Source organism: Rhinatrema bivittatum, chromosome 2 (assembly GCF_901001135.1).
Source record: "Rhinatrema bivittatum chromosome 2, aRhiBiv1.1, whole genome shotgun sequence".
Lineage (NCBI taxonomy): Eukaryota > Metazoa > Chordata > Amphibia > Gymnophiona > Rhinatrematidae > Rhinatrema > Rhinatrema bivittatum.
Genome location: NC_042616.1, coordinates 355,478,033 through 355,493,657, shown reverse-complemented (window position 1 = coordinate 355,493,657; position 15,625 = coordinate 355,478,033). Strand labels below are relative to the sequence as shown.

The 15,625-nt window shown below is 42.0% G+C and overlaps 1 protein-coding gene across 1 annotated transcript in view; it reads right to left on the bottom strand.

The window, feature by feature from the left end:
* ANKS6 (ankyrin repeat and sterile alpha motif domain containing 6) overlaps positions 1-15,625 on the bottom strand; it is a 705,076-nt gene that overhangs the window by 295,968 nt on the left and 393,483 nt on the right. Inside the window, 2 exon segments of the mRNA XM_029589918.1 lie at positions 5,785-5,954; positions 6,866-7,031. Of these exon segments, the coding sequence (XP_029445778.1) occupies positions 5,785-5,954; positions 6,866-7,031 (336 nt within the window).

The following is a 15,625-nucleotide window of genomic DNA, read 5'->3' as shown; positions in this document are numbered from 1 at the left end:
CAGGTACCAAGATCAGGAACACAGACGAAACACAGGAACAAGCAACTAAGCACACAACTAGCATGGAGACCTGTTACCAAGGCAAGGAAGCAATGGCTGGGCCCGGCCTTACGTTTCGGGTCCCAGGTTTGGCAGCATCTGGAAATTTCAATATCTGAGAGATATATTTTCTATAAGGTTCCGTTGGGGAAATGGTATTTTATCACGGGGAAATTAAAAAATCTCAGATTATGTGACCTTAAGCTGTTTCTCAATGTTCTCAACCTTTTTATTGTGAACCATTTCTGCTTGTATCATGTTTTGTTGTAATTTTTCAACTTCAGTCACTTGCACTTCCAGTGTCTCAATTTTTAACATTCTGTTGAGAAATCCCATTTGCATTTAGTAAAACTTGATTCTTAGTTTCCAAGGACCCTTTAGTAAGAGCTATAATAGAAGTTTCTAATGATTTAACGCTGTCCAGATTGTCTTTAAAGATATCTCTGCAGGAGTTTGTATAATAACTCCTAAACCAGGCTCTCCCTGACTGTCACCACCTCTTTCCATTGTAGTGTCTGTCCCATTCTCCGTGCCTGATGATCTCAAGGAGTGCAGCAAGCCGTGTCCCCTTCCTCTTCTATCCCCATGGGACTATACCTGTGTTTTCATTCGCACAGATCTCCTGTGAGGTTGCTCTCTGCAGTGCCTCGGTCTCTCTTCCCCAGATATCTTCCGGTGGAGCCGAGGTTACCAACTGCTCTCCAACTCCTTCTCAACACGGTGGGACAGGCCTGCTTGGAAAGCTGGAGCTCAGCAAAACATCTAGGGTCAAAGGGGATGGTGCACGCCCTACAACTGTCCCCTCAGTGACCAGCTCTCCCGGTGTCTCTAATGCTGCTGCCGCGAAGAAGCTCCCAATACGAGGCTGGGTGGTCTCCAACTGAGAGGAGCTCACCCCTGCTCCTCACACTCTCACCTTTCTTTTCGTATGGGGCATTATTCATCATTGAAATTCAAAGGTAGGAAATCTGATCAGGAGCCCTCCGATAGCGTGTCTCCTCAGGTGGCCATCTTGAAAGAGCCCCCTATAGTAGCAATTTTCAAAAGCCATTTATTTGCATAAAGTGCACTTATGTGAGTAAATCCTAAGGACAATTCAATGGAATATATTGTAGCAATTTTCAAAAGCTCACTTATTCAAATAAAGTGCATTTAACATGTGTAAAACCAAGTTTTACTCGAGTAAATGCTTTTTAAAATAGGGCTCAATCTCAGTACAAATTTAGATCCATGATGAAATAGAAAACTTGGTAAATAAATAGATAAAAGATCAGTCATTTCTGGGACCTGAAAATAGTTTGAATAAATCCCTAGAAATCTCTCAGCTGAAGGTATAGGAACTAGGACCAGTATGCTCTGCAGATGAATCACTATCTAGCAAGGCAATTTCTTTTGTAATCCTGGAGCTCATGAAACAGGAAGATGTATATCTTAAATTCTATCTTTAATGCTAAAAGAAACATGGTTGCACTTTTCCTCTACTTCTGCAGATGCAAGTCTTACCATACCTGATCACTTGCCATTATGTGCAGACTACCTCACTGCAAAAAGTCTGGAAAATAGGTCTGAAAGCCCCCAAAGACATTAAAATGTCTACAAGAACCTTCTTGGGAATGAAAAGAAGCCTGCTTCCTTTCTCTCTATGGTCTCCTTCCCTTTCTCACTGACAGCAGTCTGGATAAACCCACTGAGAAACCTTATTTTCTTGGGATGCTTACCTGTGTGTTCAAGGCTGTTGCAATCTACAGAGATAGGGGTCTGTCAGAAAGATCATAAAAATCCAAGGGTCCTGGTATTTCTTGCATCATTCCTCCTACTATTAGTATAGGCAAGATCACAAAGTTTTAAATAACATACCGCACATTCTCACATAGCAGACAAATATCCAGCTTTAGGAAGTGTAGCAACTTATTCAGGGCGTCTTCTTCCTTGCTGAGGGGAGTTTGCTCGTCTGCAATGATAGCCTTAAAATGGTACCAGGACAAACTGCAGGAGAGAATCACTCCGAGTGAGCATGTGATCTGGTTAATACAGTGACTCAAGTACTCAATTCATGTGTTACATTATTCTCTTCTGGCTAGCAAGGCATCTACCAGCATCAACAAGGCTTAAAGGGCTACTGAAACACAAAGGGGTAGATTTTAAAAGGTGTGTACGTGCATCTATGTGCGCGCGGTTCCCGGAACGTGCACATGGACGCGATCATTATATAATATGGGCACATCGGCGTATGCATGTTATAAAATAGAACATCCACGTGCAAATACGCGCCAGATTTTATCAGTGCAAGTATGTGCAGGCGGCTGTGACTCGCACACGTGGGGGGGAAATGTTCTATAGTATGCACAGTGATGCGATTGGGCCTTTGCCCAGTTCCCTCTCAGTCCGCTCCAATTAAGGAGCTGCCCCGGCCTGCCCCCTACCCTTCAGACAGTCTGGCACTTCAGCGCGTATCAGTGATACACGTTTGGCCGGGCCCGTTCTAAAATGCATGCGGCACACTCAAGGCCCAACCACGCGCATAGCCCCCGAAATTTATGCACGCGGCCCTTTTAAAATTTGACAAGAGTACTTATACTCACTTTTGCTGTAGCCCCGAATCTGCTTATGATAGAAACTCATCTTCCTAACATATAATGGCACTCACAGTCTATCTTCCTAAAATGGTAATACAGTAAAAGGCACATATAATTTAACAGCATAATCAGCCAGAGGTGCGACCCCCAAAGCCAAGAGCAGGTGAAGCATAGGCAGGGTGTCTCTGTTAAATTCCAACAAGAGCAAAGATAAGCATTTTCTGCTTGTGCTACTCACTTTCCCCTTCAGTTTGGCCCTCAGGTACTAATGGTTAACAATACTTCAACAGGAAAAACAGGAAAGACAAAAAGCACACACTAAGGCAATTATAAGACCAACAATGGAAGAATGGAAACACAAAACACAGGTAGAAGTAGCAAGTATTACTATAGGAAAATCAGGAACAATAAAGACAAAGACTGGGGCAATTAAGGACCAAACCAGATTGCAAAACAAACTGGAAGCAAGACTCCACAATAGGACCACAAAATGTCGGATCAAGCTCCAGTAAAGTGCAGACTGGAAAACTTGTGTGTGTGTTCAGGGAGGAACAAGATGGCTGCCAGCAAGGCCACAGAAACAGGACCACTAACCAGACAGTCACAGGAGTCGACTGAAGCCCTCTGCTGGTGAAAAGCAAGAACCATTCATTGGGGTCTCAGATAAAGACCAACTGGCCCATCCAGTCTGCCCAGAGATTAGTCTTCTCTGATTCTCTATTATATTGAGTTGATAAGCACAAATTCCTATACCCAAACCAACACCAACTCTGCCTCATGTCTATCATATGATCCTCCACCCTGCCCCCACCCACTACCCCCCAATATCTGTCCCACACATGTTTAAACTCTGCCACTGCGCAGACCTTATCTTCCTCTTCAATTCCAACCAACCAACATGCAGGCCCTGTCTATGTTCCACTACTAAGCCCTGCACATAGACCTATAAGACTTTCTCCTAAACATCTGAATTCCCATTACTCAATGATGTTTGAATTTGAACCATAGTCACTCCATGCAAGATTCTTCTTGGAAGACTGATGAAGCTGAACTACTGCAATTTAATGTTCTAACAGCCACTCCATGCAGGTTATTCTACTGTTATTAGGGATGTAATTATGGCTGCTCTCTACAGGTTACCCCAGTTTTCTTGAAAGCCTAATGCAGTTGTACCATTACTGTATGATCACTGTATATTGCCCTCTTTGATCCTCTAAGGCTTCATATGACTGAGAAAACACTGCAACCCCCTTCACAAATTTGTACCCGTCCCCCCCGCCCCCCCCCCCACACACACACACCCCTGATGGTCAAAATGTTGGCCACAAGGATTCTCTGCACATTTCCTTCCAGCACAATATGCAGTATATAACACTGCTCTAAACCAGGGATTACCAAACTTTTTAGTGTGCGGACCTTTTTTCAACATTCAAATATGCATCCCCAATACTGCCAACCAGAACGTCCTCACTACTCTCTCTTCCCCAGCCCTCCCCAAATAGGTTTCTCTGTCTAGTCTCTCTTCTACCAGCAACTCCCCACCAATCTTCTCTCCAAGTTCCTATCCACAATGCTCTTGCTACTAACTCCCATGCCATTAGTCTCTTTCTTCACCTCAGCCCCTCCCTACCAGTCTCATCCAAGCCAAGCCCCACCAGTCTCTCCCCCAGTTCATTCCTCCCCCCAAATCACTCTGCTACTCTCTCTCCTTACCTTATTGCAGAAACCACATGTTTATTCATATCTGATATTGTGTCTGTATAGAATACCTAGGCAGTTAGATGATAGATGTCATCCTGGCCAGCACTAGTTGTAGCTGCCGCTGACCTCCAAGCCTGGTGCTGCCTCTGATGTCCAGGCCTGTATGCACTGTCTGCTTTCACTGCCAATTTTCTCCCACTGAAATCTTTTCCTGAACTCTTAACCAATAAGGCTTCTACTTCCACTGTTGTTGATCACCCAGCCAGCACAATCCTAATCATGCAGCCCATGAAAGCCTTCTGCTGCCACCCCTGCTCAGGCCTTCTTCTGTCATTGCCAATTCCTCCAAGCTGCAGCCACATGTATTTATTTTTCTTTGCAGAGGCAGTGCCTCCAAATGGGGCAGTTTTGTATATACCTTGATAAGAATGAACCTCATTTATTATGTAGTGTATGTTGGAAGTGATCTCAGTCTCATATTTTCTCATATTTTTCTGCTAATGCCCTTCTTAATACTTGCATTGTGCCAATGAGTACCTCCCAGAATTCATAGGGTGTAATCTGTATTGGCGTATCAAAGTGCACTTGGAAATTCTTCTTAATCAGACCATTGGCACCCAATAGTGGTTATTTATGTATCATTCTTCCACATTTTCTTTGTCTGATTGCATCTCTTAATACTTAAGGATCTTTGCTTTCTCCAGGGAAATACCTACCATACCTGAATGTAATCCACTTTTAAGTAACAAGCATCAACAGAAGCAATAATAAGTTGACTAGAGCAAAGTGTTGTACTTGGAGCCTCCAGGCACTAAACGAAAAGGAGTACCAGGGAAAGGTGTACTGAAAAAGTGGGTTTCATTAGGAGTGGCTCAATTTTTTTTTGGGGGTGGGGGAAGCTTTGCATAAAGATAACAGCAAACAGCCATATTAAGGCAATTTCTTATCTTAAAGACCATGAAACACAATTTTTCCCCTATAATGGAAATACTTGAATATCTTAGGTAGATGTAGCAATCCAATGCTATTGGCGGCAATTTTAAAAACTGCCTGCAGAGTTTGCAGGCCTGTGAGTATATTGAACTTGAAAACCAGCAGGCCAATTTGCAAAGGGAAACTCAATGCACAATTTCTCTTTGAATATTTGGGGTGGTTGGGGAATGTAAGTGCCCACATATTTTGCAGCTGCTTTGAAGCAGGTACAAAATGCACATGTGAAAGGACACAATGGGATTTCTAAATTAAAACTTTGTGCATGCTTTTCCTCCCCAACTTAACCTATCCCTTTCTCCTCACAGGTAAAAGAATGTGTCCTTTTACTCACACAGTGGAGAAGAAAGGCAATTTTCAAACAATTTTTACCTGTGTAAAACGTTTTGAAAATTACTCAAAGATGAATCACACTCCAGTTTCTTTCCAGATACTGTAAAACACAAAATTAGCAAATTGTCAGCTGTATATATATGACCTTGGCAGTGTGCCTGATGACAACGATCTGAGCCTCCTGTGGCTCAGGAAGAATGGATCCTGCCAACATGTGCCTGGGACTTTGAGGATGGCTGGATTTCAAATCAGACAAACCTGCCGCTTTTTTTCTTTGGGCTGCAATCTGAGATAAGACATTATCTGCACTGCCACCTACAGTATAGAAAAACCAAAAAAAAAAATTCCAATTTTGTTAATATGGCAAAAGACAAGACTATGAAAATAATAGCAACATCCCTCATCCTTAGAATCACAAGCTAGGAAGAACAAAGGTTTATTTTGCCATAGGATTATTTGTCGCAAGAAAGCACAGTTTGAATTGCTTTGTTTCTTTTTATGTCACCAGGGGAGGAGGCTATATCTGACTGGCTCCAAAGGTTCTTGACATCCTGAGTGCTGGAGAGATGCCTTCCCTAAAAAAAAGTTTCAGTGTTGAGGGGCAGACATTCTAACAGCACCCACTTTCCCTTCTCCATCTCACCCCCTCCCCAGGGGTCTGAATGCACTGCCTTCATGGCATGTCCAGGCACAACTGATCTCAAAAAGCAAAAGATCCAAACCTGGATCCACAGTGCTGTAGCCTGAGCCATGGAGCCAACTTAGAAATTAATTTTTTAAGAAACAAGATGCCACAAAATGTTTAGCATTTCAAAGCAACATAATTATAGTTTTTATTTTAATATCTGGGAGCAAAATTATATATTCTAAGTCTATGGTAAATCTTTAAAGATGTAAAATGGCTGATAAAGCTACACTGGGTGTCATACGTATGGCTTAATGGCCAGGTAAGAGGACTGGAGTGATATCACAACTTTAAAATTAACTATGATAGTAGCTTTCGGGGTTTTTAGGCAATCTCCTGACAGGGCTAGTACAATGTGTCTTAATGCAGTAAACCCCTTCCATATCTAGATACATTTATTATCTTCTGAGGCAGAACATGCAAGTTCATAAAAGCTGAAGGGTAGCAAGCAGGTCACAAAGTTGAAGCAGAAATAAAACATAAATGCTATTTGAATACACTTTTCAAATTCAAAAGCACAGATGCGTGAAGAGCACTATACCAGATCTGTTAGGTGGCTCTCCACTTTGTCTGTTCATTCCAGCTACATTGTTCGATCCACCAGAAGAATGGGGAGAGTGATTGTAGCTCTCTGAATTTGAAGGGCAGGCAGGGCTTCGAGACATACTTGGAAATTTGACAGCTCTAACTCCTCGGCTGACAGATGTCTGAAAAAGAATCAGTTTAATACTTACAACTTAAGAGAAATATGACTATAATGTATGCCTCCATCAGAAAGCTAAGTTGCTTACCTGTAACAGCTATTCTTAGAAAACAGTTTATTAGATACATACAATGGGTCACATGACCATGCTCAGCATTGAATGGACATCTATTCCAGCATTTTTTGTTTTTTTCCAATGCTGCTGTGGGCCTACAGCTCCTCTCAGTTCCAATACTACATCTTTTCTATTTGGCCTTATTTCAATATTTTATAACATGTAAGACAACCCAAGATATTAAAATGGGCTTTAGGAGGTATTGCGTTGAGCTCTAGTCCTCAAAAAGGATATGAAAAACATGTGATTGAACTCTACGTTGTAGCCTTGCAAATCTCCTCAGTGGATGTAGAACTTAAGAGCCCAATCAACACTGCCACAACTCTGACATTATGGGTCAGACACCCCCTTAAGTAAAGGCCTGTTCGGATATAAGAAAAAAAAATCTGCTATTAAAAGTGAAAATGGTACATTATGTCACCATACTCCCTGGTTTATTAAGGTCAAAAGAAATAAAATAGAAGTGTACTTTCTATGGCTTTAGTGTGCTCAAAAGTACAAAACTACTGTAGCCTTGCAGTCGGAAGGGTTTGTTCCCCCTTTGTGAAGATGTGACCTAGGGAAAAATATTAGAATAAACTGACTAAGGTGAAAATTCAATGCAAGTTTAGATAATAATGGGGCTGCACAGATAGCACCCTCCTTTATGATGAAATCTGTTATAAGATAAATATAACACTAGGACCTGGCCAGCTCACCGATTCTCCAGCCTTAAATGGGATTTTATCAACTGAGTTAGAACCACACTGATGTCCCATGATGCTACTGGCACTTAATAGGAAGCTTTAAATGAAGTCAGCCTCATATAAATCTGACAAATAAAGGCTCTACAGAAATGGGATTTCCTTCTATATCATTTAGAATTTACTAAAATGTAAATTCCACCCTCTTCACAATAGGTTTGAAGCGGATCACAAAATGATAAAACCATTCATCATAAATGTAGGATAGAATGCAAAACAAATAACATAAAATACAAAAAGTGTCATGCTATCTATAAACACATTCAAATAAATCAATGCAATGCTTCAAACAGGGCAGAGTGACAGAATTTAACAAGACTATTAATTCAGATTATAGGCTTCTTGACTGGTACAGCAGAAGTAGGCGTGGTGGATTTACCTAGTGGTTTGAGCAGTGGCTACGAACCAGGGAAACCAGGGTTCAAATCTCACTGCCACGCCTTGGGCAATTCATTTTACCCTTCTTTACTTCAGATGCAAGCTTAGATTATGAGCCCTCTGGGGACAGGGAAATATCTACAGTAACTGAATGTGTTACGCTTTGAAGTGCAGAAAAACAAAAATATAAATTAAATAAACAAGAAAGGAAGTTATCAGGTAAATCTTAAATTTCTCCTTTCTTGTCCTTTTGCTCCAGCAATCAAGAACATGTGGGATGTATAAAAGCCCCATTACAATGACTGGACAGATTGCAAACTTGCTCTTAAAACAGCTGTCCCAAAATTAACATCCCATCTATAATGCTTGACAAATGGAGCACAGAGTTGTCCAAGTTGCCGCTTACTAATATCGACTGGATTTATTGTGGTTATCTCCGCCCACGATAAAGACTGTGCTTTAGTCAAATGGGCCCTGATGCCCTCCAGTATTTGCAGCCCTTATAGTAAATATGCAGAGGCTATGGCTTTTTTAATCCATCTTGAGATGGTCGCTTTTGAGGCAGTCTCACCCTTACATGCACCACTGAACTACACAAATTCATTTGTCATCATGAAATATTCTCTTGTACATTTCCTAACATCTAAGAACTGTAAAGATTGCAGGCCCTTCCAATCCTCATCGAAAGATGGAAATATAATGCCCCGATTTAAATGGAATGCTGACGCCACTTATTTAAGAAGAATGGAATAACTCTCAGCATTACATAATACTTACTAAACCTTGGAACCTTGCAAGACAAAAAAAATTCAACTCCAAAATACATCATGCTGAAATAATTGACAATAAAAATGCAATTTTCAATGTCAAGTCCTTAAGAGACGCTTGTTCCAAAGGCTCATAAGGAGAGCTTGCTAATGCACTCGCTAGCAAATTCAAATTCCATAAAAGTATCATAGGCCTCAATATAGGAATAAGGCATTAACTCCTTGTCAGAAAAAAGTAACATCTCCTCGTGAGATGATATAGATATCCCTTTAATCTTTTCCTTTATTTTTTTTACATTTTATTTTGATTTATATTCCATTTTTCACACTTTTTTCAGTGCTTCAAAGTGGATTACAATCAGGTACTGTAGGTATTTATTTTATTTATAAACTTTTTTTATACCGATATTAGTAGCGACATCATATCGGTTTACAGTATATCAGCAGATGGAAATTACAATTTCCCTATCCACAGAGGGCTTACAATCTACGTTTGTACCTGAGGCAATGGAGGGTAAAGTGATGCAAGAAATCACTGTAATCTGTATCTTTAAAGAATTCAAGGCCAAGTCCTTGTCAAGACCCTTCTGTAAGAATGTCAGAATCTCTCCTATCTGAGGCACCATGGCGAACAATTAATCTGTCTACAATATGTTGCAAACATTTTCCATATCCTCACATAAGTTTTCTTTGAAGAATTATTTTTAGAAATTACCCTTGTTCTAATAACTGATGGTTTATATACCTTCTTGGCTAATATCAACCTCCTGAGAACGGAAATAGATTTCCCATTATTACTGGTCCCTAGTGAAGGAGACCCCCCTATGCCTTGAAAATGCATGTTAGGCTCCAGATGCCTCCCCATGCTAAGCCCCCAACACCGATTCGAAGCAATTCCAACGTAGCCTTTGGCAGCATGGAATTGCCTGTAAACCTGGATGGCCTTTATAGGTCCCCTAGCCGGGACTTCCTGTGGCACCGGCTGATATCACATTCAACAGGGATATATAAGGAAGCCACTTGTAACCAGCTGGCGTCTTGGCAATATGTCTCCTGAGTAGCCTCCCTTCTCAGTGCGTGTGGCTAATTCATGTCTTCTGCTTGCTCCATGCCTGCCTTGACCCTGGACTGTCTTCTGGATTCCGCTTACCTGCTGCCTGCCCTGGCCTTCTGGATGCTGCATGCTTGCCACCGGTTCCCCACCTGTGTTTGGACCCAAACTCTCTCTTCTGCCATGTGCTGGGAACCGCTGAAGTCCTGCTGAACGTCTGCACCAAAGGATCAACCTGTGGGAACGATGGCCAGTACAGATGAAGCCCTCATTGGTTCCTTCCAGACAACTGTACCTGTGGTCAGGGTACGCTCATACAGCACATTCTGCTACCCTCTCCACACAGGGGGTCCACATCTCCAACAGTAGTCTGAAAGGGCTCCTGGAGCGGCCAAAGGGCTGACTCGCTAGCAATGCAATGGTCAATCCATTATCAGTCTGCTTCGATCAGAATACCATGATCTTCATGGCAGGTCTGGTGCCACTAGGACCTCATATACCTATTCCTTCACAAACTTCTTTATTTCACAGCCTATTAAAGGCCAAGGTGGGGAAAAAAAAACAAGCAACATTTCCCTTGGCTACTTCTGTATTAGTGCTTCTACTGCCTTGATGCCATAATCCTTTTGCTGGTTGAAGAACCTTCTTGCCTTAGCATTCTGGTGGGTTGACATTAGAACCATTTGTGGTTCACCCCATTTTTTTATCTGCTTGAGCGACCAATGGCCTAGCTTCTGGATCAATCGTATTTTGGCCCAGAAAATCTGCTTGAACATTCTCCTAACCTGCAATGTATAATACTGAAAGCTGTACCTGACTTTCTTTCAACCATGCGAATAGCAGCTCAGCTTCTGCTGAGTTCTTTGGCTCCAGGTACTCCTTTGTTTAGGTATGTAACTGCTGCTGCATAGTTGCATAGTATTTTTATTGCTCCTCACATAATCATTGACTGAAAAGGAAGCAATAATGGCCATATGACTTTTGACTCTAAGCGATTTATGGATCCCATATCACTTTGCTCAACACTGAATGTAATGATCCTGGCAAAGGGCATCCCATTTCTTTCTAACGAGCAATTGTTGTCGTAATTTCCAGTCTGGATAATCAGAGATATATCCCTCTGCACATTCAAAGAATTTGTCCACCAACATAAAAAAGATTGCCAGTATTTTCAGGTGATTTTTTAAAAAAGAATTATGCATACATAAAAACATGCCATTTATTTATTTATTTATTTTTATTTAAGGTTTTTATATACTGGCAATCATGAAAACATATCTTGCTGGTTTACATGGAACGGGAGTGCATTAAATACATCAATTCGAACTGTGGTGACCGAAGGAGCAGTTACAAATAACAAGGGTAGCAGAACTTGGAGAAGAAGGAAGAGATAGGAAAGAATAAACGGCCATACCTGGTCAGACCGACGGTCCATCAAGCCCAGTATCCTGTTTCCAACAGTGGCCAATCCAGGCCATAAGAACCTGGCAAGTACCCAAAAACTAAGTCTATTCCATGTTACCATTGCTAATGGCAGTGACTATTCTCCATTTTAACTTAATAGCAGGTAATGGACTTCTCCTCCAAGAACTTATCCAATACTTTTTTAAACACAGCTATACTAACTGCACTAACCACATCCTCTGGCAACAAATTCCAGAGTTTAATTGTGCATTGAGTAAAAAAAGAACTTTCTCCGATTAGTTTTAAATGTGCCCCATGCTAACTTCATGGAGTACCCCCTAGTCTATTATCCGAAAGAGTAAATAACCGATTCACATCTACCCGTTCTAGACCACTCATAATTTTAATCTCCCCCCCCGCCCCCCTCAGCCGTCTCTTCTCCAAGCTGAAAAGTCCTAACCTCTTTAGTCTTTCCTCATACGGGAGCTGTTCCATTTCCCTTCTCATTTTGGTAGCCCTTTCTCTGTACCTTCTCCATCGCAATTATATCTTTTTGAGATGCGGCGACCAGAATTGTAGACAGTATTCAGTTGTGGTCTCACCATGGAGCGATACAGAGGCATTATGTCATTTTCTGTTTTATTCACCATTCCCTTTCTAATAATTCCCAACATTCTGTTTGCTTTTTTAACTGCCGCAGCACACTGAACAGACGATTTCAATGTGTTATCCACTATGACGCCTAGAATCTCTTCTTGGGTTGTAGCAACCTAATATGGAACCCAACATTGTGTAATTATAGCATGGGTTATTTTTCCTTATATGCATCACCTTGCACTTATCCACATTAAATTTCATCTGCCATTTGGATGCCCAATTTTCCAGTCTCACAAGGTCTTCCTGCAATTTATCACAATCTGCTTGTGATTTAACTACTCTGAACAATTTTGCAAATTTGATTACCTCACTCGTCGTATTTCTTTCCAGATCATTTATATATATATTGAAAAGTAAGGGTCCCAATATAGATCCCTGAGGCACTCCACTGCCCACTCCCTTCCACTAAGAAAATTGTCCATTTAATCCTACTCTCTGTTTCCTGTCTTTTAGCCAGTTTGTAATCCACGGAAAGAGTGGAGAGAATGAGACGGGATTTAAGGAAACTGGAAGAGTGGTCGAAGATATGGCAGCTGAGATTCAATGCCAAGAAGTGTAAAGTCATGCATATGGGGAGTGGAAATCCGAATGAACTGTATTCGATGGGGGGGGAAAGGCTGATGTGCACGGAGCAGGAGAGGGACCTTGGGTGATAGTGTCTAATCATATGAAGTCTGCGAAACAATGCGACAAGGCGATAGCAAAAGCCAGAAGAATGCTGGGCTGCATAGAGAGAGGAATATCGAGTAAGAAAAAGGAAGTGATTATTCCCTTGTACAGGTCCTTGGTGAGGCCTCACCTGGAGTACTGTGTTCAGTTCTGGTGACCGTATCTACAAAGAGACAAAGACAAGATGGAAGCGGTACAGAGAAGGGCGACTAGGAAGGTGGAGGATCTTCATCGGATGACATACGAGGAGAGATTGAAGAATCTAAATATGTACACCCTGGAGGAAAGGAGGAACAGGGGTGATATGAATCAGACTTTCAGATACTTGAAAAACTTTAATGATCCAAAGACCACGACAAACCTTTTCCGTCGGAAAAAAAATCAGCAGAACCAGAGGTCACGAGCTGAGGCTCCAGGGAGGAAGACTAAGAACCAATGTCAGGAAGTATTTCTTCACGGAAAGGGTGGTGGATGCCTGGAATGCCCTTCCGGAGGAAGTGGTGAAGTCTAAAACTGTGGAAGACTTCAAAGGGGCGTGGGATAAACACTGTGGATCCATCAAGTCTAGTGAGCGTAAATATAGAGGAGGCGGTAAAACACTGCACGGCGCGGCAGTAGCCACAGAGGCATTCACGGAGCGGGATGCCAGTGGCCAGTAGTTGGTGTTCCACCTTCAGGCAGCAAAACACTGCATGGAGCGGCAGTAGTAGCCACAGAGGCATTCACGGAGCGGGATGCCAGTGGCCAGTGGTTTGTGTTCCACCTTCACGGAGCGGAAGGATGGAGGGCTGCCATCTCAAAAAAAACAAATAAAAACCAAAAAACAAACAAAACAGAGGTGGGTAAGAGTATGGGGCAGGGGTGTGGCCGCTTGTTGCAGCGGTTGCTACCCCTGATTGAGCTGGATGTTCACTGGGATGCGGATACGGCGCTGCTCTCTGCATTGGTGGAAGGGTGGAAGGGAATTGGGGCCGGAGGGTGCTGGAAGCCAATAGTGACGGGTGGGAGGGAGAAAGGGGGGGGGGGGGGGGAGAAGATTTAAAAAAAAAAATGGATAAACTGCGTAGCTTGCTGGGCAGACTGGATGGGCCGTTTGGTCTTCTTCTGCCGTCATTTCTATGTTTCTATGAAAGGACATCGCCTCCTATCCCATGACTTTTTACTTTTCCTGGAAGCCTCTCATGAGGAACTTTGTCAAACGCCTTCTGGAAATCCAAGTATACTACATCTACCGGTTCACCTTTATCCACATGTTTATTACAAATGTAACATTATCATAGTATTTTTTCGCACCTAATGTGGACAAAAACTTTCTGAATACATCAAAGGCTTATGTTCTAACAAATTTTCAAAAGCCCACTTACACAGGAAAAGTGCTTTTACATGTGTAAAGCCCAACATTAAACATGTAAATGCTTTTGAAAATTAGGCCCCTACATCAGTTTTATTTGTGATTCAAACTAAAGGCAAAATCCATGCAAACAATTCTGAATTTAGAAGGAGAGCGAAATAAGATTGCTGGCCCCATATCTTTTAATGGAAAACTATTTTAACTTATTTCTCTGATAGTTCTAGCAAAGTCATATCTGCCTTTCCTTATTGACAAAATGACATGAATGAAGAGATTCCAATTGAAAATAAAGGTAACATAAGCATTTCTTCACCCATATGAAGTCCAGAATTGGTCTATAAGGGATAAACCCTATTTTATTTATTTTTAATGACTTTTACAATTTCAATGTATTATGATTAACATCCTCGCACTTGCTTTTGAAATGGAGCAGGATGTTACACACTTAGCTTTATTAACACTAAACAAACAGAGCCATACCTTCTCCTTAATCATCTTTAAAACTTTAGCAATTTAATAAAATGAAGATGAAGAGTAGTTCAGCAGCAAGTTGGAGGGTATCCAGTCTTTTGCACCAAATTCCACATAATGATTACCTCCCTGTTGGTGAGATGATGTATGTGAGCACGTGATGCAAAAAGCTCCTGACTCTCAAAGAATGAGTCCAATCTCTGGAGGCCAGAGTGGCAGACCTGAGCTAGAGAGATATATAGAAGAGACTTTTCAGGGACACAGTTCTAACTCCAGTTAAGCAGCCCTTATGCTGCTTTAGAGAAGCAAGGTAACCTGACTGGAGATCATCACTTTGGAGCAGCAGGAAATAATGCTGTAGCTAGGACCTCCCTTCCAGGTGTTGTCTTATCCTTTCACACCGAGGATGTCTCTCCAGGCCTGTGTGCCTAGAAGGTAAGAGTTAGGACAGCCGTTAGAGTGGAAAATTCGATCATTAGAAATATAGATAGCTGGGTGGCTGGTGGGCATGAGCAACACTTGGTAACTTGCTTGTCTGGTGCAAAGGTAGCCTACCTCACACGCCACCTAGGTAAGATTTTAGAGAGTGCTGGGAAAGAGCAGACTATCATGATAAATGTGGGTACCCATGAAATAGGAAAGAGCTGGAGAGAGGTTCTGGAGGCTAATTTTAGGTTGGAAACTAAAGACCAGAACAACTAAGGTTACATTCTCAGAAATGCTTTCCATTCCAAATGCAGGACCCCAGAGGCAGGCTGAGCTCCAGAGACTCAATGTGTGGATGAGACAATGGTGCAGGAAGAGGGGTTTAGATATGTCAGGCTCCCCCTTCCCCAGAATATTCTGGGGAAGGGGGAGCCTATTCAGTGGAACCTGGCTGCTAGCACTAACCTTTAAAAAGGAGATAGAGCAGTTTTTAAACTATATGAGGGGAAAACAGACAGTCCCTTAGAAGCACGTGGCTTGGAGTGACGTATCTTTGAAGAATACTA